Below are 27,270 nucleotides of genomic sequence, written 5' to 3'. Positions count from 1 at the left end.
AGTTGATAGCTGTTTCTAATTGAAATGAAGTGTATTTATTTCACAGTACCTGGCTGCTTCTCCAGGCTGTCCCTCAGCTGTCCCCACTCACCTGCCAAACGCTCTAGATTCAGACCCTGACTGCTTCTCAGAGCAAGTCACTTGGTGTCAGTACACCTCCCCAGCCTCCTGGGGAAGTCAGTAATGATTAGTGATGCTATTTGTACACCAAGTCTCCTTCCCATTTGGACTGCGTGACTGCAGACAGGACTCAGTGGTTGTGTAATCCCACCCTGAGCGGCTGCACTGTCACTGAGTGTTCTGCTGGAGGCAGCTGGAGTCTGGCAGTGGGTGAAATAATTCTTTGTGGTACCAGTTCAGCAAAATATAGAGGCATGTACTTACAGCCCACAGACATCTATGAGCCTGCTAATAGGCTTAAAGATAATGAGATAACTACTTGCAGATTCAATGTTTTAGTTAGAAAGAGATTTTACAATTCTTTAATCTCAAAAATTAAGATAGTGTATCACTATATGCTTTTGTGATATCATAATACATTTATTTTCATTTCTATTTATATTACTTCTATTGCTGCTCTTCAGCTGTAGGAAACGTGAATGGTATTTTGAATTTGGTTTATTAGAAATACTTTAACTCTTTGATAATACTATTTTTCCCTAGGCATGGCAGCATCTACTCCCAGTTTGGAGTTGGATCTCATTAACACTAGCAATAGCTCTCAGTCTACAAGTAATTCAAGTCTCTTGTCCACGACTAATCAATCTACAGATGCTGTGTGCTGTAAGTAACCTGCAATTTGAATGAATATTGCCTTGCTTTTAATTCAGCCACTCTTTGATCCATTTTTCCTGAGGCTGATTGAGTCACAGGAGGGTGTTCACAGAAGCTGGTAATAGTTTTGGAGTGAGTCTCCACCTATGGAAATGTAAAGAGAGAGGATCCCTCAATGGGACATTCAGATCAGGGGCTGTCATGCTGTGACCACTGGAGAAGCCCCACAGTTATTCTTATACCTGCTAAAGGGAATTGGCCTCCTGGAAGTGGAGATGACCACGCTGGCTTCTTGAGTCACTTGTGCCTGGTGAACCACTCAAGTGCAGGATCACAGGGCATGTACTGGGTAATCCTCCAGTGCCAGAAGCCTGTCAGCAAGGGCTGTGTGAGGCCACTGTCACTCACTTGTCCTGGACCCAGCTCAGTATATGGCCCAGGCTTGTCCTGGAACTAGGTATAGGAGGAACTGCTACCAACACCAGGAGCTCCTTCTGGCCATAGCCACTGGGATGTGAGCCTCTTGCTTTTGAGTCTCTGAAGATGTTGGTAGGGGACATGAATCAGGGAGATTGGCTGCAGCTACCCCACGCTGGAGACAAGCTTTGTGAATACTCTCCCTGCTGTACATGATGGTTGTCTGAGGGACTATAATGGGAACAAACCCCAGTAGGTTTGTCTTTATATGGGTGACTTCAGCTCTTTCAGGCGAGAGTTATCACAATCCTTTTAATGACATTTTTGTCTTGTGGGAGGAAGTAGCTTTAAGTAGTCCTTTGCCTAGGTCAGAGAGACAAGCTGGATATTCTTGATCATCATCCACAATTTCTGATCCAAACTGAAGCTAGAGAAATTAAACTGAAGTCCTTCTAGAGCAGGGGCAATGTCTTCGGAGGTTTTTGGCAACCATATGATTGAGAGGCTGGGAAATAATTGTTCCTATTGAAATAATTCAAGAAAACAACCCTTTTCCTCAGGCTAACCATTAGCATGAAAGAATTGAAGTTGTGGTGGCAGCATGATGTGGTCTCTTGGTTAGTGTGGCGGATGATATTCATCTCACCTGACCCCAGCTGTCTACAGGAGAGGTGTCTAGTCTGTGCTCACTACTCAGGTGCTCTCTCTAGTTACTGGGGACGGACAGGCTCTGCTGGAGGGCAATTCATCCTACCCAATTTAGACATCTCTTCCTCCTTCAAGGAGAGGAATAACCTCTGAAGGGTGCTGTCTTTTCCCATCAACATGAAAATGACTGCGCTGCACTAGAGTGGCATAAATAGGTGAAATGCTGCCCTCCACTCTGCCCTCAGCCTGTAAAAGCTGAGGTCCCTGGGGTTTTTCCAGGCATAAATCAAGGTAGCCTTTGCCTGAAGAGGAGCATTTTGATGATCAAAGTGACAAGAGGCACAGCAGGTGTCAACATGTGTAGCGAACACAGATTCACTGTTCCAAACTTATTTCTGTTGTTTGAACCTGTAGCTCACTGGCTGATTATTAGTGTTACTAGAGATTCAACACAAATAGGCATAGTAAAAGGAAATGAAAAGAGTAAGCACCCAAATAATCACTCTGACGGGATGGTTCATGGATGAGGGTACCTGGTGCTGTGAGAAGGGCAGAATCTGTCCTGATGCATTGTAGAAAGGAGATTCCTCTATTGATTATCAAAGTGCTTGTCTGTAGTGGATATAGAATAATAAAATGCTTTAAAGCTGAAATGTTGCTTTTTTTCTGTGATGACTCTTCCTGGGACTGCAATAGATCCCTCTACAGTTAGAAACTACCAAATCTTCAGCATTACCAGCAACAGTTTTGAAATGTCTTGGCATGTCAGTTCTACTCTGAACCATACTTTCCAAGTCCAAGTGTTCAGGGGCAAAGACATTGTACAAAACCTGAAAACAGAGGAAATGAAAATGAATGTGTTTGGACTGGAAGCAGGTGTGATGTATTCAGTGTGGATCAGCTATGAAACCTGTGGAAAAACCATAATCTTCCGTCAAAATGTTAAAACAGGTAAACAGCCACTTTAAAAAAAGATATATTTTCTCCCTCTCTCCCTCCCCACGTCTTTCTTCCCCCACTCACTTGCAGTTCATCAGTGATCCATTTGGTTACCCCTGAATGCCATTTCCCACCTTGTTCAGTGCCCTTTTTCTCTTCTACCCCAGCATTTATACAATCTGGACTATCAGGCAGTAGAGCTCTGGCCTTAGTTGATCAAGTGGTGCTGGAGTCAGGCTATTACAGATATCAGGCTAAACTAGGATACTTTGTTGTTGTTGTTGTTGTTTGTGCCTGGCACTGCATTCTGCTGCCACCCATCTCCCATCAGGCCCCATTACTCCTGGTTGATGGCTGTGGCCACTGAGAAATACAGTCAACTGGTTTGTCAAGGGCTCAGCTGAGCTAACAAGGCTGCTTAGAATAAGGCCAGATTCAGCTGAATATTTGTGAGTGACCAGGGTTAAAGGGAATAACAAGGACCATGTAAAAAAGCTTGCAGAATACCTGGATAATTTTGTTCAATTTGCTAGCGATGCTAGCTCCCTGAGACTCTAGTGTGTTGTTGATCAAACATAATTTTGCTTTTCCTTTATTCTTAAATAATTTTCTAAGCCCTCGTGCAAATAAAAAAAAAAAGAAAACTCTCCACATTTTTTTCAAAAAGCAGGCAGTGTATTATTTAATACTGGCCAGAGTGAGAATGCTGTTTATGTTTGTCCATAAGGGCCTCCCCTTTGATCAGATGAGGGATGTGTCTAGTTTGTGTCAGAAGGAAGTTATTCCCTTTGTAGAAGGAAAGTAGGATGTCTAGTGGTTACGGAAACAGGGGACTGAACTTCAGAGTGAGAAGCTGGAGCACTTGAGCAAAATAAAAGTTTTCCAAGGATCAATCCAAAGAGTAAAACAGCCTCAGATTGTTTATACAGTTCAAAGTGGTTAAGAGATTCCTTGGCTCTTGGTTTTGGCTCACATGCTCGGTGTGTTATCTGTCAAGGCTTACCAGACAGAGAAGTGGCATGCACTGTTTTTTGTTATTATTTTCAGTTTAAGAATATATTTATTACCCACGCTACCAACATCAGGAAAAAAACATATAGTTCGGACAGGTGGACCAGAGATCAGTTCATAGGTAATTCAACCCTGGATGTAACTTAAATGCAGAGTTATGTAGGGTCAGATCCACAAGAATATGTGTATACCCAGTTCTCATGCAGTTCTAATTAGGCACCTAAATATTTTTATGTAAGTGCATAAATGATGTAAGTGCGTCTCCTCAATGTATAGGAAGCTTGGAGCAGAATATTTGCTTCATTTTCTTGGTTTAATAGCAAACTTTCTCAACCTTCTACCCCCCTTCTCTCTCCATCATCCATGCACATCAGTGTTGACTGAATACTTTCCCCTTCTGCTTTGTCACTGTCTGGTTTATTATTGTGTCCTACAGAGGCCAAGATATTTGGCGTTACTATGAGGATTCTCAACTACAACTTCACTGATGATTTCTCTAACACCAGCAGCTCAGCCTATGAAGAATTTTCAAGGCTGTTGCTTACAGAGGTAATGCTAAAATATCTGTGGGTAATTTTTTTTTTTTTTTTTTGTTAATTTAGAATTTATTTCATGTAATAGAGGATTTTGTGCCTGGCTGAAATATCTCTTGAAAATTATCGTACTGTTTCCTGTGACCTTTCTTTGTAATTAAAACAAAACTCAACTGACTAAGCAGATCAAGCCCTTGGCCTTACAAGCAATAGAGCCAATGAGCATTTTCCCCTACAAAAGGGCAAAGGAATTAAAAATGCAGGCATGCAACAGGAACTCCTTTCCTTGGATCTTTAGTTTGGCAATAAACTCACACTAAATTGACCTGAGGTTTTTTAATGGATTATTGAAAGTACATTGCTAGTATTCATTTCAGCACTGCTTTCTCAATAAATGTCTGACTGCTCTCAAAGCTCTTTCTTCTTTAAGGAATAGTGACTGGTTCAAGTTTTCTTCTCCAGACCCATTCTTTGCATGCACATATGTAGCCATTGTCCATGCTCAGGTGTAATCAGCCATAAACAAAAATTGAGTCATGAAGTCTGTTACCAGCTCTCATCTTCTCCAATACAGGAGATATTTCAGATACAGTGATCTCTTCTAGGTTTTTGTATACAACAGGGCCCAAAGAAAGGAACTGGGATTTCCATCCAAAACTACACTTTCCTAAAACGAAGGGTCCCTCATAAACATATGTGAATATAAATCTGAGGAAAAAAACCCCTAAACAATAATTGAGCTATACTTTCAAAGGCAGTGCAGAAGAGGCATCTGCTCATGAGAAATTGCAGGTTCAACCTCCTGACACGTTTTTAAGTCCCATACTTGCAAATGTTTGCTTTTGTTGTGCAGGAGGATTTTTGTGAGTGAGTCTCCTCTGAGACTAATGCAGACCTAATTGTCATCATGGGGTTGGGAAGGAAAAAGAGTGTTGCCTGGCTGTGTTGCTTCTGCCTTCTTGGGTGTTTGGAAGCACATTATTTCATCTCACTTCCTCTCTCCTCCCTTTTTTTTTGCCTCCCTGCCCTGGTGTGAACTTAGACCAATTAAACAGCTTGTTTGTAGGAATTTTTTTGAGCAAACTCTGGCTGAATGGGAACAAAGGTGTGTTGATTTATGGCTCTGCATTGCGTACTCAAAGGCATGCTTTGAGGTGAATGTAGGAACAAAAGGTTCAACATGCCTTCTAGAGGAGTGAGGTGAGACTGCCAACTCCTGCACAGCTCAAATATCAGCAGCAGTATGGCAGCTTTAATGTTCAGAGTAGCAGCATTTGTTCAACTGATGTATCTCCTTAGCAGATTGGTGATCAACCATGGTATAATTGTGATATTGCCTTGAAGTTGGTCTGTCTCAAACACTTTTTTTTGAGGTTTTCCACCCCCATTTTTCTTGTGTCTCATCCTGAGATTTGTCATTGGATTCAGATGCAGGCTGAGCTTGGACTGTTGAATTTCAAAGAATCACTGGCAGCTAGAGCTATGCCCATACTGGTAAATGAAACATTTTCCAAATAATTCTCTGGCACTGACACCAATTGGCACAAACCAGCTTGCATTCATGTAGCTGGGTCTTCGAGAGTATGGTGGTCACATTCAGATTGACTGGTCTGGCCTCTGGCTGATGCTAAGTGTCAAACTCTGTATGGGGAACTGCTAGCTGGCAGCAGCCAAAAATCAGCCAGAATCTACTCCAGCAACAGTAGAGACAACTAAGTTCCAGTGCCTGGGAGCACAGAGGTGAATATACAGGAGGCTTGGGATGAAAAGCTTATGTGACATACAGAGCTGACATCAAGAGTCTGATGCATGCAAACTTACCAGGCAGTTCCACTGTGAGGCAGGCAAACAGAGACAGAAGGAATTCTGTTCCCTTGAGCCAAAATGAAGTTTGGTTTGTAAGACCAGTGGTCAGATGGGTACCATTTTCGAGGGTACCTATGTGCACCAAAGAGACTCACACATCTCTGTGCCTCAATAATCTCTGAAAAGTAAAATTTTTGAAACACTTTTGAAACTTTTCTTTTTGCAACATTTTTTATGTTGTACCTATCGTAGAATCACAGAATCATAGAATCGTTTAGGTTGGAAAAGACCTTTTAGCTCATCAAGTCCGGCCATTAACTTAACACCACTAAACCATGTCCCTAAGCACCACATCTACATGCCTTTGAAATACCACTTCCCTGGGCCGCCTGTTCCATGCTATATAAATCTTTAAAATGCTACCACCGTAGTCCAGTTTTAAAAGGAGCTTTTTCTGTTGGGTTCCTGATTGTCAATGCTTCTCTCCCTTTGCTCAGCTTGAAAATTCATTTCCACCCAGCATTTCTTCTTTATACGTATCTGGGAAACTCAAAGTGCAGATTGAATCCCTGGAAGCGGGAAGCATCATTGTGAGGCTCAGAATCACTGTGCAGGATCCTGAGTTTCCAGCTGATGTCTCCACATTTGCCCCAGTGATTTCTTACCTACATAATGGCTCTGTGCTTTTGGTGGATCAGCAAAACACTAAAATAGAAGGTAAATTCTTAAACTTGTATTTGTTTCCAAAAAATGGAACAGGTCTTGTATTTTGATAATGCACATTATCACCAGTGCTCTTCAAGAAAAGTACTTTATAGAGAGACAAAGTATGTGTTTTGTTGAAGGAAAAACCACGACATGACAACTCCTCCATGGGCTTTTATTCGTAAGCCCAGAAGGAGACAGAAGAAGGAATGTTGGCCAGCCCCAGGTACCTGCAGGCACTTCTTCACTATGTTTAAGAAGGAGTGGAACCCTTGGTTTCCCTATTAATTTTCCACCCTCTTCTCTTCGTGAGCAGTTGGAAGTTTGTCTTATCTTTCTCACACTGAATTGTAGATAGGATTAATGTGGAATATTTGTAGCCTTTAGATATATATGCCCTCTAGACAGTTTTGTGCTTCAAGGCTGCAGGGATGTATGTGGGCTTAGGGAAAGTAACATCTTTACGATAGAAATCCAGCCAGAGAAATTCCCAAATGTCCTCTCAGTGAATAGGACTAAAGAAACATGCTTGGAATTTATGTTAAACTAGGCATTTGTTTGTCTTCAGTAATCACCATTTTTATCTTCAAAGGGCTGAGTTCTGGCTTCAGGTTTCCCAGCTGGCAGAGCCAGCCAGAATTCAGAGGGTTGCCAAAGCCAACGAGAATGGGTTATTCTTCTCCCCTCGCTGCCCTGTGTACTGAGCCCTTAAAGCTTGTTTACCGTGATCAGGAAAAGTTCCCTTTGGAGTTGCAGAAAATATGGATGTTAAGACAAATAGGACAGATTAAACAGAGAGACAAATTGCACTTGAAGCCTACAGATACCAGAGTGGTAGCTGATACTGAATTGCAAGATGCTGATGTGTGCCAAAATACTTTACAACCATTATTGATCCTGGGACCGAAAGAGTGGGGAGGAAGGAGGCAATAGCTCAGGACTGTTACTGTAATTGCAGAAAGGCACATGGCTTCCAGTAGCACCACTCTCAGCCAGGAGCACAGCCAGCTCCTCCACTCCTCCTCAGGGGGAGAGAAAACAGGTCTATCTCTGAGCTCTGCCTAAAGAAGCATTTGTTTGACATGAGTTTCCTAAAGTCAAATGTGGAAAATAAGGCAAAGGAGTGCAGCACATGAAGGAAAGATTTATATAGTAGGTTGTATTGCTTCCCAATCCTTGAGAGCCCTTGGATGTGCCCAGTAAGCCTGCACAGCTCCTCTTGCACCAGTGGAGCAATGCCACCTGGATCCTCTGTGGAGCATGACCACCAAAAGGCTGTGTGCTTGGTTTAGTGACAGTGGCAGAGCAGGGGATTCAACTTTGAAACAATGAGAAGTCAGAAGCAATAGCACAACTGAAGGGAGTGGAGCAATTGCATCTCTCCTTGAGGACTCATAAATTATTAAGTTTATGATGAATAGCGACACCAAAATGTCTGTCTGTTGAGTTAGGCAAAGTTAGAAAAGAGAAAGGGTTGTGTGATGAGTCAGGTCCAAGATCCATCTAGCACAATATCACGTCCTTAGTAGTAGCCAGGAGCCAGATCTGGGACAAGTGTAAGAATACGGCAAGTGTGGATGATGCCTCACTAATACTCTCTTAGCTACCAACTGTTTTCAGCTCCAGAATTCCCTGAATCCAAAGTGATTTCTTTGGGTTTCTCCTCCATTAATTTTCAAGTTGAGCTTAGGACTGCAGGTTCCCTGTGAAGTCGTGCAAATCTTAAACATCTTCAACATCATTAGGCGAGGAGTTTCAGATTTGTACCCATTGCATGTACCTCTTACAGGTATAATGGATAATCAGAGTGAAAACAATGGTGTTTTATTTCTATAATTCTTGGAGCAGGATTGTTGGTTGAGGTGTGTGTGTGGGGAAGGCATTTGCCAAATGTGAAAGGCCAAAGAGATGCCAAGTGTGCTGAAGGAGAGCACAGAGCACACCTTGGCTGAGATGTAATGGTTATCATACAAAAAAGTGTGACATGTGTGTGTGTGTGTGCATGAGTGCATGTACTAGCACCAGTGAGCACTGAGAAAAGAACATAAATGTTTTGGCCTGATGCATGATTGAATGTGGCCATCAGAGGTGAAGGAATTTGCTTGAAAAGCCCTGCTAAGTGATGAGAAAGGAAACCCTCAGAGACAATGGAGCCAGTGAATGTAAGTTATCTGGCAATTAACACTAGAGCATCTCTCAGATGGTGCTTGAAGCCATCAAGAGTCACAATTACCTCACAGCAGAATAAGGCATTAGTGAGAACACATTCATTGCTGGTGCTTTGATCAATCCCACATACTTCTGTATTCCCTTTAAGTGGCTTAGGCTGTAACGTAATAGACAGATGCTGACCATAGGCACATGAAATTGTCTAATGGAAACAATCATGGACACAACAATTATCTAATCAGGAAGAAAGGGAAAACAATGGCTATATTAGCTGGAAGGAAATAAAAGGGGAAGGCTGCCTGCAAGCAGAAAGATGAATGCATGTATGTGCATGCACGCACCAGCTCTGCGCTTTCTGTTTCTAGAACGGCACTTTCTTTCAGATAAATAATCACAGTGATTAATCTCTGCAAACTTTCAGAACAAACACTTATGATCATACATTGTTCAAAACGATTTCCTAGCCTATGATCAGAATTGTTTTTCCCAAGACTCAGTTTTCAGCCTGGTTTTCTGCCCTCCCTCTCTTGTGGCCCTGAGGCAATGAAGGTATATGCACAAGGGAGTGCACACAGCGGGGGCTCACATGGGATTCTCTGAGATTGTTCATGTCCAAAACATGAACTCAAACTTTGCGTATTTGCTGGAACAGGGTGCGAATAATGTAAGACTCCAGATCTAAGTCCCTCAAGAGTGAAGGGACTCGGCAATAAAATAGCTCCATAATTCCATGAAAGAAGCATCTCTAACTGAGTCAGAGCAGCTGAAATTGGACTATGTCTAAAGGAACACCTTTAGAGCATATTCATGCCCTGATGAACCAGAAAGAAGGTCACAGTTTTATAGTATTACCTGTGAGAAGAAATCTTTTATAAAAAGAGTTTTTCCCTTTAGCACTTCCTCTGTTAAGAAATGAAGAGAGCTTGTCATGGGAGCTACTTGTATTTACTTTTTATTTTAAGCAGAAAATTATCTGGATTAAATCTATTCTATCTAGTGGTAGCTTGTGGTAACAGATCTATTAGTTACCTGATGTATCTGTAAGTACTGTATGCACAACTAGGTATGCTTTTGATATAGCTCTAGTACAAATCTACAATATTTTTTCACTTCAAACAAATGTTTACTTCAAAAAAAAAAAAAAAAAGAAAAAAGTCTTTACCTGGAGAAAATATTTTTCAGAGTACAAGGACAAAGGTTGATTTTTATGTGAGAGAATAATAATGCAGATAGATAGTGTTCTGCGTCACTCAGAGTTGGCTGTCAGGTAAACAATGGGAAAGGAAGATTACATTCATAAATTCAAAAACTGAAGAAAGAACTACTTTATGATTATTTCTATCTTAACGCAGCCAGAAGGGAGGCTGTCTGACCAATGTTCTGGTTCTGGTCTTACAGACTGGGATGAATGTGCTTCTCACACTGAGAATGACTGCTCTGCATTTGCAGAGTGTATCAATTTGATGGGCTCATACCTCTGCAGGTGCAGGACAACCATGGATACCAATCCATCCCGACCTGGAAGGAACTGTGAAGGTGAGCAAAAGACTGGCATGTAGTTTCCCTTTGCCATGAAAGGTTTGAAAAAGTTGTGTTTTCCTACCTCTGCTTTTATTGTAACTGTTTGTATGGCACACAATGTGTATATAGATGCACCTTTGCAGTATCTGGCTGAAGGAGTACACACAATTTGTTTCTGAATATTAAGGTGAACCTTATGTATGTCTTCAGATGAAATCTCTCTGACATCCTTCATGATTAACCTAATAACTGACTGCTGAGCAACATGAGGAGTACTTTTTCCTCTTTTGGCATGTCTGCAGCTTATTTTCTCCCACTGTAATGATCCATGCCCTTTCATACAGAAGAGGAGACCCAGGAATCAAATCTGCTTCTTTCACTAGTCACAAATCAGATTCAACACTGTAAAAATTGAGTATGCTACAAGGTGTTAATGAGATATCCAAGATCTGTTTCTGTAATAATATTACACATGGTTGAGTGGTCTTGACCCCATTTTCAGGTCAGACCTGGCATGCTCTGATGCCTTCTCTGTCCAGTGTGAGGTCCCATTTCAATGTGCATTTATTGCATTGCAGGTGAGATTGTGGACCCTCTCACTGAAACCATGGCTCCTGAAGTAGCAAACAGCACACAGTTTGCTCCTGAAGAAGTAAGCTCTGCAGGCCCTGCTTCCCCTGCCACCACCAAGATGGTAGCTGCTGTAGGCTCTGAGATGAGCACTGCCCTACACCTCCCTAATGCACTGCCCCGGGGTGACGAGCAAGCACGCGATGGTCATTCTCCCACCAGCACTCCTTGGAGAAAAGGCCTGGTAGCACACATGGGCTATGGCAGGAGCAACAGCCCCACAGCCACAGGGGTCACCAACAGTGAGGAACTGGCTAGGAGTGCAGAGCAGCAGGTGGCCATAAGTCCATCTCAGCCAAGTTCCGTGGCAGAAGCTTACCCCTGCGCACCGCAGCGAGCGGCTGCTCTCACAAATGTGCCCACGGGCACAACCGGGCAAGAGCAACTCAATTTGCCTTTGCTGGAGTTTTCAGATCAGACAACCTCTGCTACTACCAGCAGTCAGACAGCTTTTGGTGTGCCTCAAACCAGCTCTCAAGATGGTCCTGGTACAGCTCTGCCTGCCACGGGGGAGGCTGCTCTTCCCACCCTCAACACCACTCTTGGAGCACATGTGGAGATGGGAAGAGAAGACAGCTCTTGGTCTGAGAAATACTCTGGAGCCCTGGGGTCATCAGCTTTGCCAGACACCTCTCCAGCTCCCAGCCTGATGCCAAGCCCAGTCATGGACACCAGTGAGTGTGCGTTTGGTGTGGATCGGCACATGTGGCAATTTGGCTGCATAAAATCTCACTCAGAGTCAGGAAAGATGCAGAGTTAGAATCAGTGGTCTGGGATGGAGGTGTCTGAAACTAGTTTTTTTATGTCAAAGTTATTTTCTTGCAGGGATCGGCATTTTTTTCTAAATCAGCATGTCAAAATAATTTCTATTTCTGCTAATTTGGCAGTTAGTTTTATCAATGTTACATTTCTTCATCTCAAAGCAGATGAAGCAAATCATACAGTGCATTGAGCATGGCTCAGGAAAATGTAGAATCATAGAATCATAGGATAGTTTGGGTTGGAAGGGACCTTCAAATCTCATGTAGTCCAACCCCCTGCAATTACCAGGGACCTCTTCAACTAGATCATGTTGCTCAGAGCCCCATCCAGCCTGGCCTGGAATGTCTCCAGGGTTGGAGCATCTCCCACCTCTCTGGGCAACCTGGGCCAGTATTTTACTGCTCTCATGGTAAAAAATTTCTTCTTCATGTCTGGCCTGAATCTCCCCACCTTTAGTTTGAAACCATTACCCCTTGTCCTGTCACAACAGGACCTGCTATGAAGTCTGTCCCCATCTTTCTTATAGGCCCCTTTTAAGTACTGAAAGGCTGCAATAAGGTCTCTGCAGAGCCTTCTCTTCTCCAGGCTGAACAACCCCAACTCTCTCAGCTTGTCCTTGTAGCAGATGTGTTCCATCCCTCTGGTTGTTTTTGTGATCCCTGTCCTTTTCCCACACATTTTGTTTTCTCCTGGATGCTCTGGCTCCCACCCATAGAGTTACCTGAGAAACCCAGGAAGGCAAACAACCTGCCTTCCTATTCACCTTAGTGAAGGATGGATTAAACAGAACACCACATATCCCCTGTGGGGCAGGAGCTACATGGAAACCTGTGAGTCACTTTTTCAGGGGTGGTAATTGAGAGTAACTAGACTGGCAGGGAGAGATTATCTGTTTGGGTTTGTGCAGATGTGCTGCAGCTAATTAAGCTATTTTTCTGTTGATTGGGTCTGAATCATGTTTTGAGATTAGAGTCAGATTTGGTCTTTAAATTACAGTTTTGTTTGGGATAGGAGTGTCACCATCTTTGTCCATCACTATTTTTTTTTCCTTTAGTGTGTTCATTAGTGATACATATTTCAGGGTTTTTTTCTGCTTGCTTTTATTCTTTCTCTCATGTCCTCCATATCTCTCTGATCCCAAACCACACTCCTCTCTGCTATTTTCTCTTCCCTTGCTTTACAGCCTCCTGTTCCTAGGGGTCTCCACTGGTCCAGCCCCATTTCTGGTTCTCCTTCATTCCTTCCTCCCTGGAAAACCTCTTTTTCAGCCACCAGCTCTGCTGCTTCTCCAGCCTCTCTTGTACCACCAGTCCTGCTCACCAGTGCCACAGTGTCCACTTCTCCGCTCCTGCTAAGCTCTGGGCAGCCGTGTTGATGCCTCTGCTCTGCTTCTGTCTTCTCTCTTCTTCGTGTTGTATCCTTCTCTCTGCCTGGCATTGGTGAGACGTGGGAAGAGAGCTGCTTTGGGACCTTGGTGGCCACATTGAGGAATCAAATAATTTTGGAATGAACAACATGTTAACGTCTAAAAGCTCCAGCTACTGCTTTGCTTTGTGTTCCCCCTGCCCCCTTTCAATGTAAGGAAGCATAAAAAAATGTGAGGGTTTTTTTTTGTTTGTTTTGTTTTTTAATGAAAACAAAAAATGTTCTCTAAAAAAAAAAATCAAAATAGCTAATTTTAACTGACAAAAACAAAGGTCATTTTCTTCCAGATGGAAAACAAGTTAAAGAATTCTAGACAAACAAGTTGAGTTTATAAAAACTTGTTTTGTTTTCCTGATGAATCAAATATTCAGCCAAATGTTTTTGCTGGGAAAGGAGCCTGTGAAGGGATTATTCATGGGGAACAAGAGGAAGAGCCACCAGAGTGGTATCTCACCAGCCTGGGACAGCTAACTTAGAGAGCAAGAATCCGTGTTTGGTGAAGCTGAATATAGAGCTCCTCCTTGTGGCAACACCTCTGACCTGGAGGGTCAACCTCAACCAACTCTTCATAGCCCGTCACGTCTTCTAAATACTGACTATTCTCATTCTAAAATTGTTCAGAATATTTTCTTCTCTCACCACCAGATAACTGAATTTAGTTTATCTCCTAAAGACCTATGTTCACATGACAGCATGAGCCATAGCAAAAAGAAAGCCCCAAACCTTTGGTCTGACCAGTGGTGGTGTGGGTTCCTTTGGGATCAGAAGTATGCTGGGATAAAGGAAGCCTGCTTTGGTGGCTTGCTTTAAGCAGACATGACTTTCTCCTCCCCCCTGCAAAACTTTACTTGATGACTACTTCTTTTCCTCTAGTACCTGTCCCAGCTCGAAGGATTGTTGTCCCCAGTGTGACTAGAACCAACTTTGATATAATGTGGTCCACAGAGTTTGTGCAGAGCCTTGCTTTTCAGTTCTTGGTGCTTGATAAAAAGCAGCTAATATGGGCAACCAAAACTCAGTATAGGAGTCTGACAGTCTCAGAGCTGGAACCTGGTGCCTTATATACTGCTGAAATTGAGACAGATGTGTGTAGGGAGGAAAGCAGTCTCTCACAGGCAGAGCTGACAGATAGAAGACCTACAGGATGTCTGTACCATTTTTGAGAGGCATCCAGGGGCCAGATGGGGCAGACAAAGGTGCTGGATGCCAGTGTTTAGGCATCTGGGTTTTTGGCTACATTGCAGCCTTCTGTTGTTACAAGTTGATGCATACCCCATGTGGCCAGGCATGCCAGTGACTATCACACACTTGTCCATGGGCTCTAGTCCATGGAGCATGCATATAAGTTGTCTTTTTCTTACTTTGCAGCTGTCCAGAAACTTAGTGGCGTGGTGCGGATAACAAACGTGAAATACTCTCCAGGCTTTAGCAATACAAGCAGTGAGGAATACCAAACCTTTGTACAGCTCTTTGTTGATGAAGTAAGTGGCTAAAAAGGATGTGACCTGTTATCAATGTCAGTGAAACCATGTGTGCCATCTTTTTCCCATGAAGGCTGTATGCCACATCTGCCTTCCCTGACACATCTGTAAGGTCTGAGTTCCCCGACCGTCTGAGACTGCAGGATGAGCATGCAACTGTGTTTAAGAATGGGATCAGGATTTGGGAATTCTCTGGTGCTTCCATTTCTTCTGCTTCTCAAACCCAGTTATGCTGACTTACTGATTTCCTCCAGGGGTGTGGTTAAAAATTAATGGATATTTGCCAAGTGCTCTGATATCCTTGCCCTACACAGTGGTATATTAATGAACTATATAAGTGTTATTACCCTTTGTCATAGTAACTTAAGGCTGACATTTCTGGAAAAGGTGTGGTTTCTTGTTAAGTTCCCTTTGCCCAAACTTCTAATTAGAGCACGGGATATCAAAGTGCACTTCTAATTAGAGCGCGGGATATCAAAGTGCACTGTGATATCAGCTGCACCTTTAACGCTCTTTTAATTCCCAGACATTGCTTATGACAGTATCAGTCTCCTAATTTCTTAGTGAATTTATCAGAAGTCTGTTCCTGCTGGTGTTTAATCAAACACACCTGTGCTTGGAAAAATCTCTGGTTATGCTGAGCTGCTTTATTGCCTTCCTTATCTCCCCTTAACTGTCTGTGTTTTTAGAAGCCTTGGTAACTGTGATGATAAATCCACCTCTGACAATCATATGAATTTTCAAATCCTGCAGAAGCCTCCCCAGTCTCTCACTGTGCACAGAGTTACGACCTGTCCCTGCAGTGCAGTTGTCTGCAGTGGGTGACAGCAGCGAGTTTTTGGGCTGAGGCCAGGCCAGCGATGGGTTAGAGATACCTGCAAGGAGGGAAAAGCACCATGCGCTTAACTGTGCATGATGTTTTCTTGGATATCAAATAGGTTTCCTACTGGTCATTACTGGTTTGCACCTTTCTGGATGTGTTGGCGGAGCACAGCTTTCCCGGAGTTGTTTTGACCCCAAGCTGTCACATCAGAAAAACAGTCACAAAATCAGAATGACGTGATTAACAAAGTGAAAAGGGAGCAATTCTCCACTGACCTCACTCTCATTCAGCATCACTCTCTGCCCAAGGCTATTTTGGAATGGCGTAGTATTTAAATGGACTAAAATGAATATATTTTCTTCATGGGCTATTCAGTCAGATACATTAATCCAGAAAATCATTGATACAAATATATTTTGGTGTCAGTTTTATCTATTTCTGAAAGTTTCAGGAAGAGAATGATCACTTGTGATTATAAGGAACTAGCTCCTTTTTCCAGCTCATTGGTTTTATGGATCAGCTGACGAGATGTGTTAGTGTTGATTCCATCTATCTCTGAGCCACTGTATATGGGCTATAGTATCGTAGCTACTGTAAATGGCAAAATATGTTGCCAGTGTTTTATTAAAAATGTTGTGTTTCTAGATGCCAAGAAAAAGGAAGTTTAGGAAAAAAAAAAAAAGATCTGCATATTTTCTTTTCAGGTTATAAGGGTGAGAAATAAGTGAGGAAAGTTTAATGGTCTTTAAAAGCACTATCAGGTTCCAGTTAAATAAACTTTGCCAGAGGTTTTTGTGTTTTTTTTTTTTTTTTGTTTTGTTTATTTGGGTTTTTGTTTGTTTTGTTTTGGTTTTGTTTTTTTTAAGCTCTTTGGAGTCACCATCTACCATTCAGAGCATTTATAAATCCCAATGTGTATGATGTTCTTTAGCTTAGAGCCACCCCAGCACTTAAGTGCCATGTGGTTAAATTGGCAGCACAGGAAATGGAAATACTGTCCTTTAGATAATGTGTAGATGAGAATGAGGTAAAAACTTGATGTGACAACTTGCACTGTCATTGTCTAGGCTAATTTCACCATCCTCCTTGTAATGCAACTAAAAAATGACACAGCTAAGGGAAAGAGAGTATTTTAGTCTTCCTGGGTTTTGCTGAGCTTGTCTTTTGCAACAGCCAAGAAGAATATAGTGATATCTAGGGTTTATCCTCAGAAAAATGAATAAGGAAAACAGAAGGTTTGAATTGAAAATGTATTCACTGAGGTGCATTTAATTCCTGAGTGGAACAGGTTGTTTTGAATTCAGATACCTTAAATACCGATTGACAAAAAGTGTAAACCTAATATATGATGTTGTCTTATCAGGGTGACCCCTTCATTTGGAAGTGACATAGACTTTGTTTGACATAGCTTAACACACTTAAAATTACTGCAGTTAAAGCTATCTGAATGTGGAATGAGTGTTGATACAGGGATTAAGGCAGTTTCATTATTTCAGTGCGATTTCACCCCTTTGTTAACTTGAGTTTATTCCAAATATTCGTCATCCTTACAGTTGCTGGTGATGGTGTCTGGGCAGATGTGTGCTCTAGTACCTTCTCTCTGAATGTGCAGCCAAAGCATGGGCAGTGGGGAGGTTGTTTTTTTTTTTTCTGAGTGCAAGACAAGCTTAATGCATGCTTCTGTTCAAATTAATGTACCTTTCACTTATTTCCAGTTCCCAGACTGCCAGTGCATTCCCTGCTCTGCCAGCCATGCAGGCTTCTGGCCAAGTACCCATGATAACTACAAGGAGTTGCTGACGTTTTTCCTGGAACCTATGGATGGGTTGTCCCAGAAAACCCACCAAACATGCCGTAGCCACCCATAGGGTGAGCCTGGCTGCCTGAACCTGCAACTATCCTTTTGCTCGAAAAACCTATTGGCCTTTCCCATCCCAATAAATGAGTTTTAATGTGGCTTACATCTAACTCTGAACTTGAACTTTATCTGCCTCCTGTTTTTTTCTTGCCCGAGGCAGGGATGTTCTCTTCCCTTGATCCTGGTGTTAATTTTGCTCTTGTTGTCCCCCTTTCTTGTGACCCTTCTTCTGGCATATCAATTTCTCCTGGTCTGACATTGCTAGTGTTTCCTTTGTATGCTATAGAAATTGTAGATACAATGATGGATCCCAGGATAATTTATTTGTCTAGTAAGAAAACCTTATACTCAAGGGTATTATATATTGAACAGCTCCTTCTAAAAAGTTTGCTCTTGTTTTTCTTTTTTTTTTTTTTCCCTAGCCTCACTTCATCAACCATTATTTTGATAACCTAGGGTGTGGTACCTGTTGTGAAATCATATAGCCTTCTGGATAAAGGGGTTTGTAGTGTCACCTAGTGGATAAATACCAATACTGTGAATGTCCCCTTGACAATTCTTAAGCTCTGAGTCCTGCTTTGTGATTAAAAATACGAATGAGGGCAGAAACAAAAGAAAGAAAGAAACAAACAAAAACAGACAAAAAAAAAATTCCCAAGGCTTGGGTAAAAAGAAATATTGATAAAGTAAAATCTTCAGGACAGATAAGAAGGGAATACGGGGATGGACTAAGATGATGTCACAGGTGTATGTATTTAATATCCAGAAGTTTAGATAAAAACTATGAAAGATGAAAACTTAGGGCTGACCTCCAGCTTTTCAGTACATGCTTGTGAAACAGCAGAAAGAGAGAGGAGAATGGTCCCAGGAGCTCCCCAGCTTGGTGAAAGGGAGATTTGGGGGCTGACAAGGACAGCCTATGGTCTGCCCAGGCTTCCACAGGGCGATTAGCTCTTTCCATCATCCTGGCTCTCCCTGCCTGCCCCTTGGGACACTGCAAGGTTTGCAGTGGCTGCAGGTCCGTGGGAGCCCTTTCCAGTTGCATGTGGGGGGTCAGCTCCATACGTATTACCTTTCCACCAAGCACATGCAACACACATTAGCTCTGAGAATGCAGAAAAGGGCTGCAGCACACCTGCAAATCTGGGCCTGTCTGCAGGGCTGGATAATACATAGCAGGCAAGTAAGTCAGGACTGGATAACACAGAGCAGGCAGGTAAGTCAGGCTTGGCACATAGGTGTGCAAGAGCTGTGGTCATCTGGGAGAATCCAGCATAAAGTGCATGAGCTCTGTGCATGCATGCAAGAGAAATGAGGCTCCTTCTGCTGTTGGCTCCCATTGCTGACCCTTGCTTTGCCTCTTCCTTGGGCTGTCCCTTGTGGAAGTCACTGCCTGCACCCCTGGGCTTTACACTTCTGACATAAGTTCTGCTTTAAACCCATGTCTGAGATCCAGACCTGCTGTTCCAGATATTTCCTGCAGAAAATGTGTAGAGGAGGGGGTTGGAGGTGACCACAATGTAGCCTCTGCCAGTCCCCTTAATTCTCTGGGAAGCTGAGCTAGGGAAGGAAGGCAGCGATGTACTCTATAGATTGGGCCTAAAATGTTGATGCAGTACTTAGGGACATGGTTAAATGGTGGACTTGGCAGTGTGAGGTTAACTGCTGGACTTGAAGCTATGTGTATCCCAGGCTCAGGAGGTTTGGCAGGGATGACATGGCATTTGTACTTTGTGTGCTGCTGGGAGACACATGTGAAAGATACTAAGAAACACAGAGCATCTGTGAGCGTCTCCTGGAGAAAGGGAGAATAGAAAATACACAATCCTAATGAGAAAATTTGTGACATTGATGGATGTCATCACTCAGCCTGTGCTTGCTCTTCCATCTGGTCTTCAGGTATGCACTCTGCCTGCATTGTGGTTAGATGTTGGGGCAAGACCTGACATACAAATCCGTGTGTGTATGTGTGCCCTGCTTTCCCTTGGGACATGCAGGTAGGCAGGAGTCCAGTGCAGTGTTATCAGGCCCCTTTTCTGGGCAGCTAGAGGAAAAGGACTGATAAGAGAGCACTTGTGGATGTTTACCAGTTTCTCTTTGTGGTGAGTTTCTTAGAAATAGGCTTGTATTTCTGTGTACAATGTTTTCTCAACATGTTCTTTAAAGCTGAATTAATGCCTTATGTCTTGTCTGGGGTGGTCCTGTGAGATGATCCCATCTGACCTGTGTCTGCTCCTCCTATGGCTGGTGCTAGGCCTGGAGATAAAGGAAAAAAGTGCTGAAAATGCAAAAGCTGTTGGACATCCCCTGGGGTCCCTGTGTATGCCCAGATACCTTGCCCTCCTCCTGTGGGAGGAGAAGACACTCCCATGGGCAGCTGCCCTCCAGAGGTAGCACCCAGCCTTGGAGGGTGGAATGGGAAGAGGTCACACATACAGCTCCAGCCTGTTTATCTCTTCCAGAGAGGTTAGTTCCCTCATCTGAGCTGGATCGCAGAGAGGTGGAGCAGCGCACCTGATGCAAAGGCTCATGCAGGGCTGTATTTTCCCATCCCACAGAACGCAGACTATCCTGCTCTCCCATGTGGTAAAGGATGCTGCTTCTGGGGTTATTATGAATAAAGCTCCGTGTGCCTTGAAAAAGGTGGTATTTTCTTTCTTAGTCTGCTGTTGAAGTTGAAGGCCACTGTGTACAGAATGTGAATGTTTATTTTACTGGTTTCTGTAGACTGCCCTAAGTTCAGCTGTGATTTGGTGCTGCAATACTTTGAGGGTGGCTCTTCCCATTCAAAATAGTGCAGAGACATTTCCTAGCTCTGCCCTTGGACTCTCAGGGAGGACAGTGAGTTGGGGTTGTGTGCCCCAATGACAGAATTTGCAGAAATAATATGATACTCCTCAGGGAAGACTTTAATGCACCATTCGTGAAATCAGATTGAGGACTGACTTGATTGGAGGTTGAGTTGTGTCGCAGTGCTGATGGCATGAAACCCCTTTCTTTTTCCTTTGTCCTGGCCTGGGCATTTAAAGAGAGGCAGGTTTACACTCAATGATAACCAGGAGAATTTTTCTTATTTACTTCGCTCTGATGATAAATCATCTGTGAAGAAAGTCTTGCAGGTGGTCTGCCCTAAGCTATAATGTACCTGAGCTGAGGGAGCCCTCCGAGATATATAAGCGGTGTGGAGTGCCAGGAGGTATCTCCACTTCCATTGGCAGCTCCTCCTCATATTGGGTTGCCCGCTTTCCCCAGAAGCATTTTGAGAGGCAGAACATGAGAGCTTCCTGTCATTCTACTCCCTTCCTTGCTGATACCAGAGGCAAGAACCTGTGCCAAATGACAGAGGAAGTATCTTAATTGCTTTAATATTGCTTAACTGTTTAATATTCACAGTTAAATATATGTCATATCCTTCAGCTGCTGTAGAAATGTTATAAAGCAAAAAGTCAATTTTCTGTTGCTTCCCTGCAGAGTATGAATCACAAATGTAATGCATAGTGCTCTCTTCTGGGCAGGGTAGAAAGCCTAAAATGTGATTGCTTCTATCTCTCCGTCTTCACATGCCTTTTGTTTCACTCCAGGTACATAGATCTCTGCCCCCTGCTGTTCTTCAGCAGATGGATGCTGGTCTGATTCAGGTGTTGATAACAGGTATTACTAATGGGAGCACAGTGGTAAGTTTCAATTTACTGATTGCAGAAGATGTGGATATCGACTACATCATCACCGCTTTTCGTGATGCCTTTGAACAGAGCTATTTCACAGTTGACAAGAGCAGTCTCTCCATAAATGGTAAGGAACAGCTTGTATTCCAACAATTCTTCAGAACTAGGAGATGATAAAACCTATTACTAATCTGTATTTTTTGAGGTGAAAGTGTTTGCAAAACAGATGTAGGAAAAGCCATTCTCTCACATTATATTGCTCATGCTTATCCGTCCAATAAGCTTTCTTAGAGAACATCAAAAGATTAAATAAGAAGTGAGGTACGCCTGATCTAAAAGGACAAAACCAACTGATCTTTTTGTCTATAGATAGCATTAATTTTATATAGAAGAAGATATGAAGATGTTAGAAGCAGTGCTCACAAATTGAGTGCTTTATAAACTACCAGTGGAAACAGCTCCCTGTACAGACATAATGATCTCTGTTTAAAATAATTTTGAAACACATGACCCTCTGCTTTTTTCTAATAATTTTGCATGAGATAGAAACCCCAATAAACAAATACATGAACACGTGAATTCTGCTGCCCTGGGAGTACATGTTTTCCTCACACACCTGTGGGTTGGAAGTTCAAATGAAAGTCCACACCTTACCAAGATGTGCACAATGACTCCTTGTACAACTTCTTTTCTTTTATATGTAATTTAAGCCTGTAACAAGAAACATTAGCATCCTGACTAACTGCTGTTGAATTCTGTTTCACAAGTTGATGTGTCATCTCTGGAAAAAAAAGCAAATTCTATATCCTTAACATGATATCTTTGTCCAAAGAGCATTGTTATAAGCTATCAGTTAGAATCTCATGCAAAATTACTTCATAAGAATCTATTTGGTCTGCCCTGTACATTCTCTTTGCCTGTTACCATTACAGCTGTGAATTTGGAAAGTTATGTATCCCCTTAATTAGTAAGATCACAACTATCTCCTGGTAGTGCTTTGTAGGGTGCCTGCCCTCCTTGAACTTGTGCTAAAACAAATGTTTTTTTTCAGGGACAGGGCCCCATAGAACAGCTGGTTAGCACTGCTTTCCAAGTCCTACCTATGGTGTTATGTCATTCTTTGCCTAGTTACAATTAGACCTTCAGAAGTGAAAGGGAAGTAAGGCATATTTTTCCTTTTAAAAGTGAAAATTTTGGCCAGGTAAAAATTAAGAAAGCATTGAGACTGCAACTTGGACCAGTCATATAAACCTCCTGCTTCACTCGTCCTGGGCATTTACTAACCATCTCCTCAGGAGTGTGGAATGGGGGAGGCAACTGAGGAAACCCGTGGGGTTGGAAGCCTCCCCTTGGGCTGTTGATCAATTTAGGAGGATAGGAACTCTGCAGCAGGATGTCTGCATTTCAGTGAGTATCTGCTGAGCATCATTGGTAGCACAGCTCCTGGAGGGTTTTGTCAGTGCCGTCTAGGCTGTGCTTCCCACCTCTTCTAGACCCAGCAGCTCCCTGACACGTACAGTAGAGCGTCATACCTAAGAAGCGCAACGCCACCATGATATCATTGTATGACCTTGCTCCAGATTCAGAACCACCACATTTTCATTTCTACACTCTCTACCTTTGCCTTTTGCTTAAATATACCCAACAGATTATGATGAGTGCAAAAGCGAAGAAGATGACTGCTCCCCAGATGCATCGTGCCATAACACGCTTGGGTTTTACCAGTGCAGCTGCAACGAAGGATTTGTTGATGTGCATCCAGAAAGACCTGGAAGAAGTTGTGAAGGCAAAACAAAATATTTTATTATCTAATGTCTAACAATGCTTAGTGATCTGTTCTTTATTGGATCAGGGTCACACTTGCCTCAAGTCTTCAAATTTTGCCAGAGATTAATTTGGTTCACTGTTTTCAGGTGGATCCCAATGGGAAAACTCTTGCACTGGACTTCAAGTATTTCTGACTGTAGTACTCTGTCACAGAGTTTACTGTGTTAATATTTAATGCTGTCTTTATAAGGTTCTTTTAACAGTTCTATTTTCTCATATTTGCCATTAAAATTAGACAGCATTGTCAAGATTGTTGGTTATTTTCATCAGCAGAGAGGGGACAGCAGAGATCATAGATGAGGTAGCAGAAAGAACTAGGTACATGGTTTGACCTCTGTATGGCAGCAGGGATGAAATGTTGATACTACAAACTACTTTCTTGTATGAGTCAATTGATCTAGCTTCTCTGTTTCCTTAAATCATTTGTTAAATGACGTATGATGGGTCTTTAAGGTCCTAAATTCTTTTAGGCTTCTTCAGTAATTTATATTTGTTTTTGTAACCACAGTGAAAAGCTACTTTTTGGCTGAAGTCACAGGGATTTGTCAACTGCTTAGCTTTGTTTAACCAAGATATTTAGCATTATGGTAACGAGCTTTTGGGAAATGCAGCCCTGAAAGAGCTCAGACTTTTGTTTTTCTTCCTCTTACATTCGTATCAGCAACTTTTTAATTTGGGGCATTTCTGAAAGCTGGGAAGTTCCAGAAGGGTATCTGTATGTACGGATTTTATATGTTGCTTGAGAAATAGATGTAATTTGTATGTACAACACCTTAAAATTATTTAAGAGAATTTTTGTGCAATGAGACACATCTTTTTTGTTTCACTGCAAATGGATTTTGTTGTCTTGGTGCTCTCTAAGTCAGTGGTGGATGAACACTTAGCTTGCTTCTAGAAGCAGAGAGCCATGGGATAACCCCATAGCCTGTGCTGGATGTCAGGTGTTTGACGTATGCGTTGATCTCAACCTTTGCTTCCCCTTTTTTCCTACTTGTTTTCTTCCTGAAACCATTAAAATTGCTACTAACATATTTCTTAACTTCCCACTGTATCTCTCAGGACACTTATATGCAATGTGAGCCTGCTACACAAGGTTTGCCCTGTACTCCCCCAAAATGGGTTTTCCAAAGCATCTGGGATTATATCCTTTGGGTATCAAATGGCCACAAATGGGACCAGGTTTTTGAACAAACTCTGCTCTCCACGTCCAGAAGTCTGCAGTGTCCTACAGTACTAGGCAAAAAAATATGAACACTTGCTGAGAAACCTACAGATGGGGGTCTCTTGCAAGCACTGATCTTCCAAAAGCTATATATATGTGTTTTACTTGAGCACGCTAATTATTGCAGCTCTCAGGAAATACTGGACTTCAGCTTTACTCACAGGCACTTCAGGTATCTCTAGCGCTCTTTCTTTAAAAGAAAAGCCACAGCTTTGGCAGTAAGTGGAGGGGGTTAAAAAACGAAAAGCTAGTTTCCTGCCAGTGAGTTTCCTCCTAAGGTTTTGCGCTTAGCTTATAAAATCCATTTGAATCTGTAAATTACAACAGTACCTTTATTTTTGGCACTTTTCAGCATTTCCTATCAGCCAGGAAGCAACACAGATTGATAAGAAACCTGTACTCAACACAATTTTACCTGCAACACCTTTGCAAACTTCAACTCATGTTTTCTCCCTTGCTTCATTGGACTTCACTGCTGACCACAAAGCTCTGGAGGATATAATATTCTCCACTGTGATGCTGCCTCCTCTTACCATGGATCCTGTGTCAAATCCTGACGTTTCTCCTCAAGTATCTCCTGTCCACCTCGTTAAACCTGCCCAGGAAATTTCAATTCAAGACGCAGTGAGAGTGTTCTGTGAAAATGAGAAGATTGTCCTTGTCATCCAGAAGAGATTCTTACAGCAGGAATCTATCCCAGAAACCTCCCTGTACCTGGGGGAGCCTCGCTGCAATGTGAGCTTCAGCAATGGCTCTCACGTTGTGCTGCAGACGAACTGGAGTGACTGTGGCACTGAAGTTGAGACCGTAAGTCCCCTGAGCCGGTGAATTTGAAGAAGTTCCAAAGCATTTTTTGTTGGTCTTGGGGTGGGGCGAGGAGGGTGGCAATGGCATATCCTTATCTAGGAGGACAGTCTATTAGTTGCTGAAATGCTGGACAAAAAATTTTCTTTGGAGAAAAAAAATCTCTTCCTGTGAGCAGAAAGTTACCTTGCTGTTTGGGCAGGAGGGAAAACAAGAAAGAGAAGGGAAATCTTTGGGGTCAGGCAGCAAAAATCAAGGGTTTCTCCAAACTGAGAGTCACTTCATATGTCCCTCTGGGCTTCCTCTGCAGCTGTCAGAAGCTTGTATTTTCTTAAAAGAAATTTAATTATCATATTTAGGCAAATACACCAATTGCTACCACTGATGAGGACAGAGAGTGATGACTGTCTCCTTGGATCCCAAACCAAAGCCTATGCTCAGGCCATGCCAAAGTACAGAAATTCCCTTGTGGAGCAGACTGAGGAAGAGGAGGAAGGCTGGTGGATGTTCATTGTCTCGTTGTACTGCAAATAAGATACTAGAGATTAAATCTGTTCGATTTTTGCAGCCAGGAGAATGGAGAATTCCTGATCACTTGAAGCTGCTAAGCCTGTAGCTCTGTTATATCCCTAGATACACTGATGTTCACAAGTTGTGCTTTCTTCTTTCTGTGTTCCAGAACATGACGGATACCATAGTGAAAACTGTCCTTTGGAATGAGATTTCTGCTCAAGGAGTAATCCACCATTTAAAAGTTGCCAGTCTCGTTCACTGTGTCTTTCAAAATGAATTCTTGACTTCCTTTGGGTACATCGCAGAGGGGTAAGTAACAACTCTCCCTGCTTTTGAACCCTGTTGTGTGGCTGAGTGCTGCAGCATTGCAAAAATCCCTGGGGACCTCAGCTGTATCCAGCAATAGGACTTGCTTGCCATCCTGCGAGTCCTGTGCTCCTGCTATGTGCTTCTCTTCTGCTCCATGTAACGTGTCAATGGATCCAACAGCCAACAAGCTTGGCCATTGCCTGGCTAAAACAAAGATGAAACTAAACTTTTGGGAGCTACTGGTACAGGTTCAGAAGCAAGAATTCCTGACTTGTCTTTGCCTTCCTGGGCAATCACATGTGGCAATAACAGTATTTTCCTGCTTTTGGAGCATGTGTCTTTTCAACTGATGTAGGCATGCAGACTGCTATGTTAGTGCTGAGGATGGCAATTTTCAACCCCCACAAATCCTTATTTGATCAACTTGGAAAAAAAAGAGAAGTAATGCAAATACTTTATGGAAGGCCCCATCTTCAAGTAAGATGGAATCAAATCCATTATTCACAGAAAGTCAAACCCATGCTCACAGAAAAGGTGCTCTGCTAGTCAATGTTGTCCCTTCACACAAGTCCACCTCCTCTCTCTTGCCTATTACCATGCTTAAGCGATGATCACCAAATCTACTGTCTGTTTCCTAACCCTCCAGACATTGTATTTTCTTTTCTATCCCCCCTGCAAAGTCTTTGTCAGGCCCCTTTTCTCTGACTTCTATAATTTCCTCATGTTCCTCAATTACTGTTCAATTTGTCCCTTCTTAATTTTTTGACACTTCTCCACAAAGCTTTTACTCTCCTTATTTTGAACTTAAAGACAGCTCATAGTCTTGTTTCCCTTCAGCTCCTCTCAAATATCTCTCTCGGCTATGTTTGTATTGCCAAGACCTTCCACCCTTCAGATTTTCGCACTTGTATTTTCATGCTTCCTACCTTTCCAATTAAAAGCTTGATGCATTTTCACCCTTTTCTCTTAAACAGTGTCCTAACATTCAGGACTGCAGTTAACTCTTGATTGCTTAAATCTGCAAGAGGCGGAGAAAGAGACACTGATTTATAAAAACACATAATCAGATTTGTGTTTTTTAAAGGAGGTTAATTGTTATTTCAGACTTTACACCACCTTTGAGGATTTGCATGGATCTGGACACTTCAGAACAGAAATGCAGCTGTTTTTTGGAAATTCCCCAATACCAAAAAATTTCAGTGTCTCTGCCAGTGACGATGTACTGATTGAAGTGGGGATCCAGAGAGTGGACAGCAAGCTTAAGGTGGTCCTCACTGACTGCTGGGCAACTCCAACTAATAATTCAGTGGATCCCCTTTCATTTGCTTTTATCAGTAACAGGTACAGAAATGACACTTGCAAATAGCGTGTGCCATACGTTAGATCTTCCAGTGGTGATGATTACTATTGTGTTATATTTTAAATGCC

General features: G+C 42.5%; 1 protein-coding gene across 1 annotated transcript in view; it reads left to right on the top strand.

Moving 5' to 3' along the window:
• UMODL1 (uromodulin like 1) overlaps positions 1-27,270 on the top strand; it is a 61,679-nt gene that overhangs the window by 24,390 nt on the left and 10,019 nt on the right. The window contains exons 7-18 of the mRNA XM_082043400.1: positions 664-783; positions 2,536-2,790; positions 4,226-4,338; positions 6,626-6,845; positions 10,401-10,538; positions 11,102-11,827; positions 14,709-14,821; positions 21,084-21,294; positions 22,816-22,953; positions 24,569-25,023; positions 25,700-25,842; positions 26,947-27,183. Of these exons, the coding sequence (XP_081899526.1) occupies positions 664-783; positions 2,536-2,790; positions 4,226-4,338; positions 6,626-6,845; positions 10,401-10,538; positions 11,102-11,827; positions 14,709-14,821; positions 21,084-21,294; positions 22,816-22,953; positions 24,569-25,023; positions 25,700-25,842; positions 26,947-27,183 (2,869 nt within the window). The remainder of the gene's footprint in view (positions 1-663; positions 784-2,535; positions 2,791-4,225; positions 4,339-6,625; positions 6,846-10,400; positions 10,539-11,101; positions 11,828-14,708; positions 14,822-21,083; positions 21,295-22,815; positions 22,954-24,568; positions 25,024-25,699; positions 25,843-26,946; positions 27,184-27,270) is intronic.

The sequence above is a fragment of the Streptopelia decaocto genome (assembly GCF_964273445.1).
Source record: "Streptopelia decaocto genome assembly, chromosome: 1".
NCBI lineage: Eukaryota > Metazoa > Chordata > Aves > Columbiformes > Columbidae > Streptopelia > Streptopelia decaocto.
This window is presented reverse-complemented; position numbering and strand designations above follow the sequence as displayed.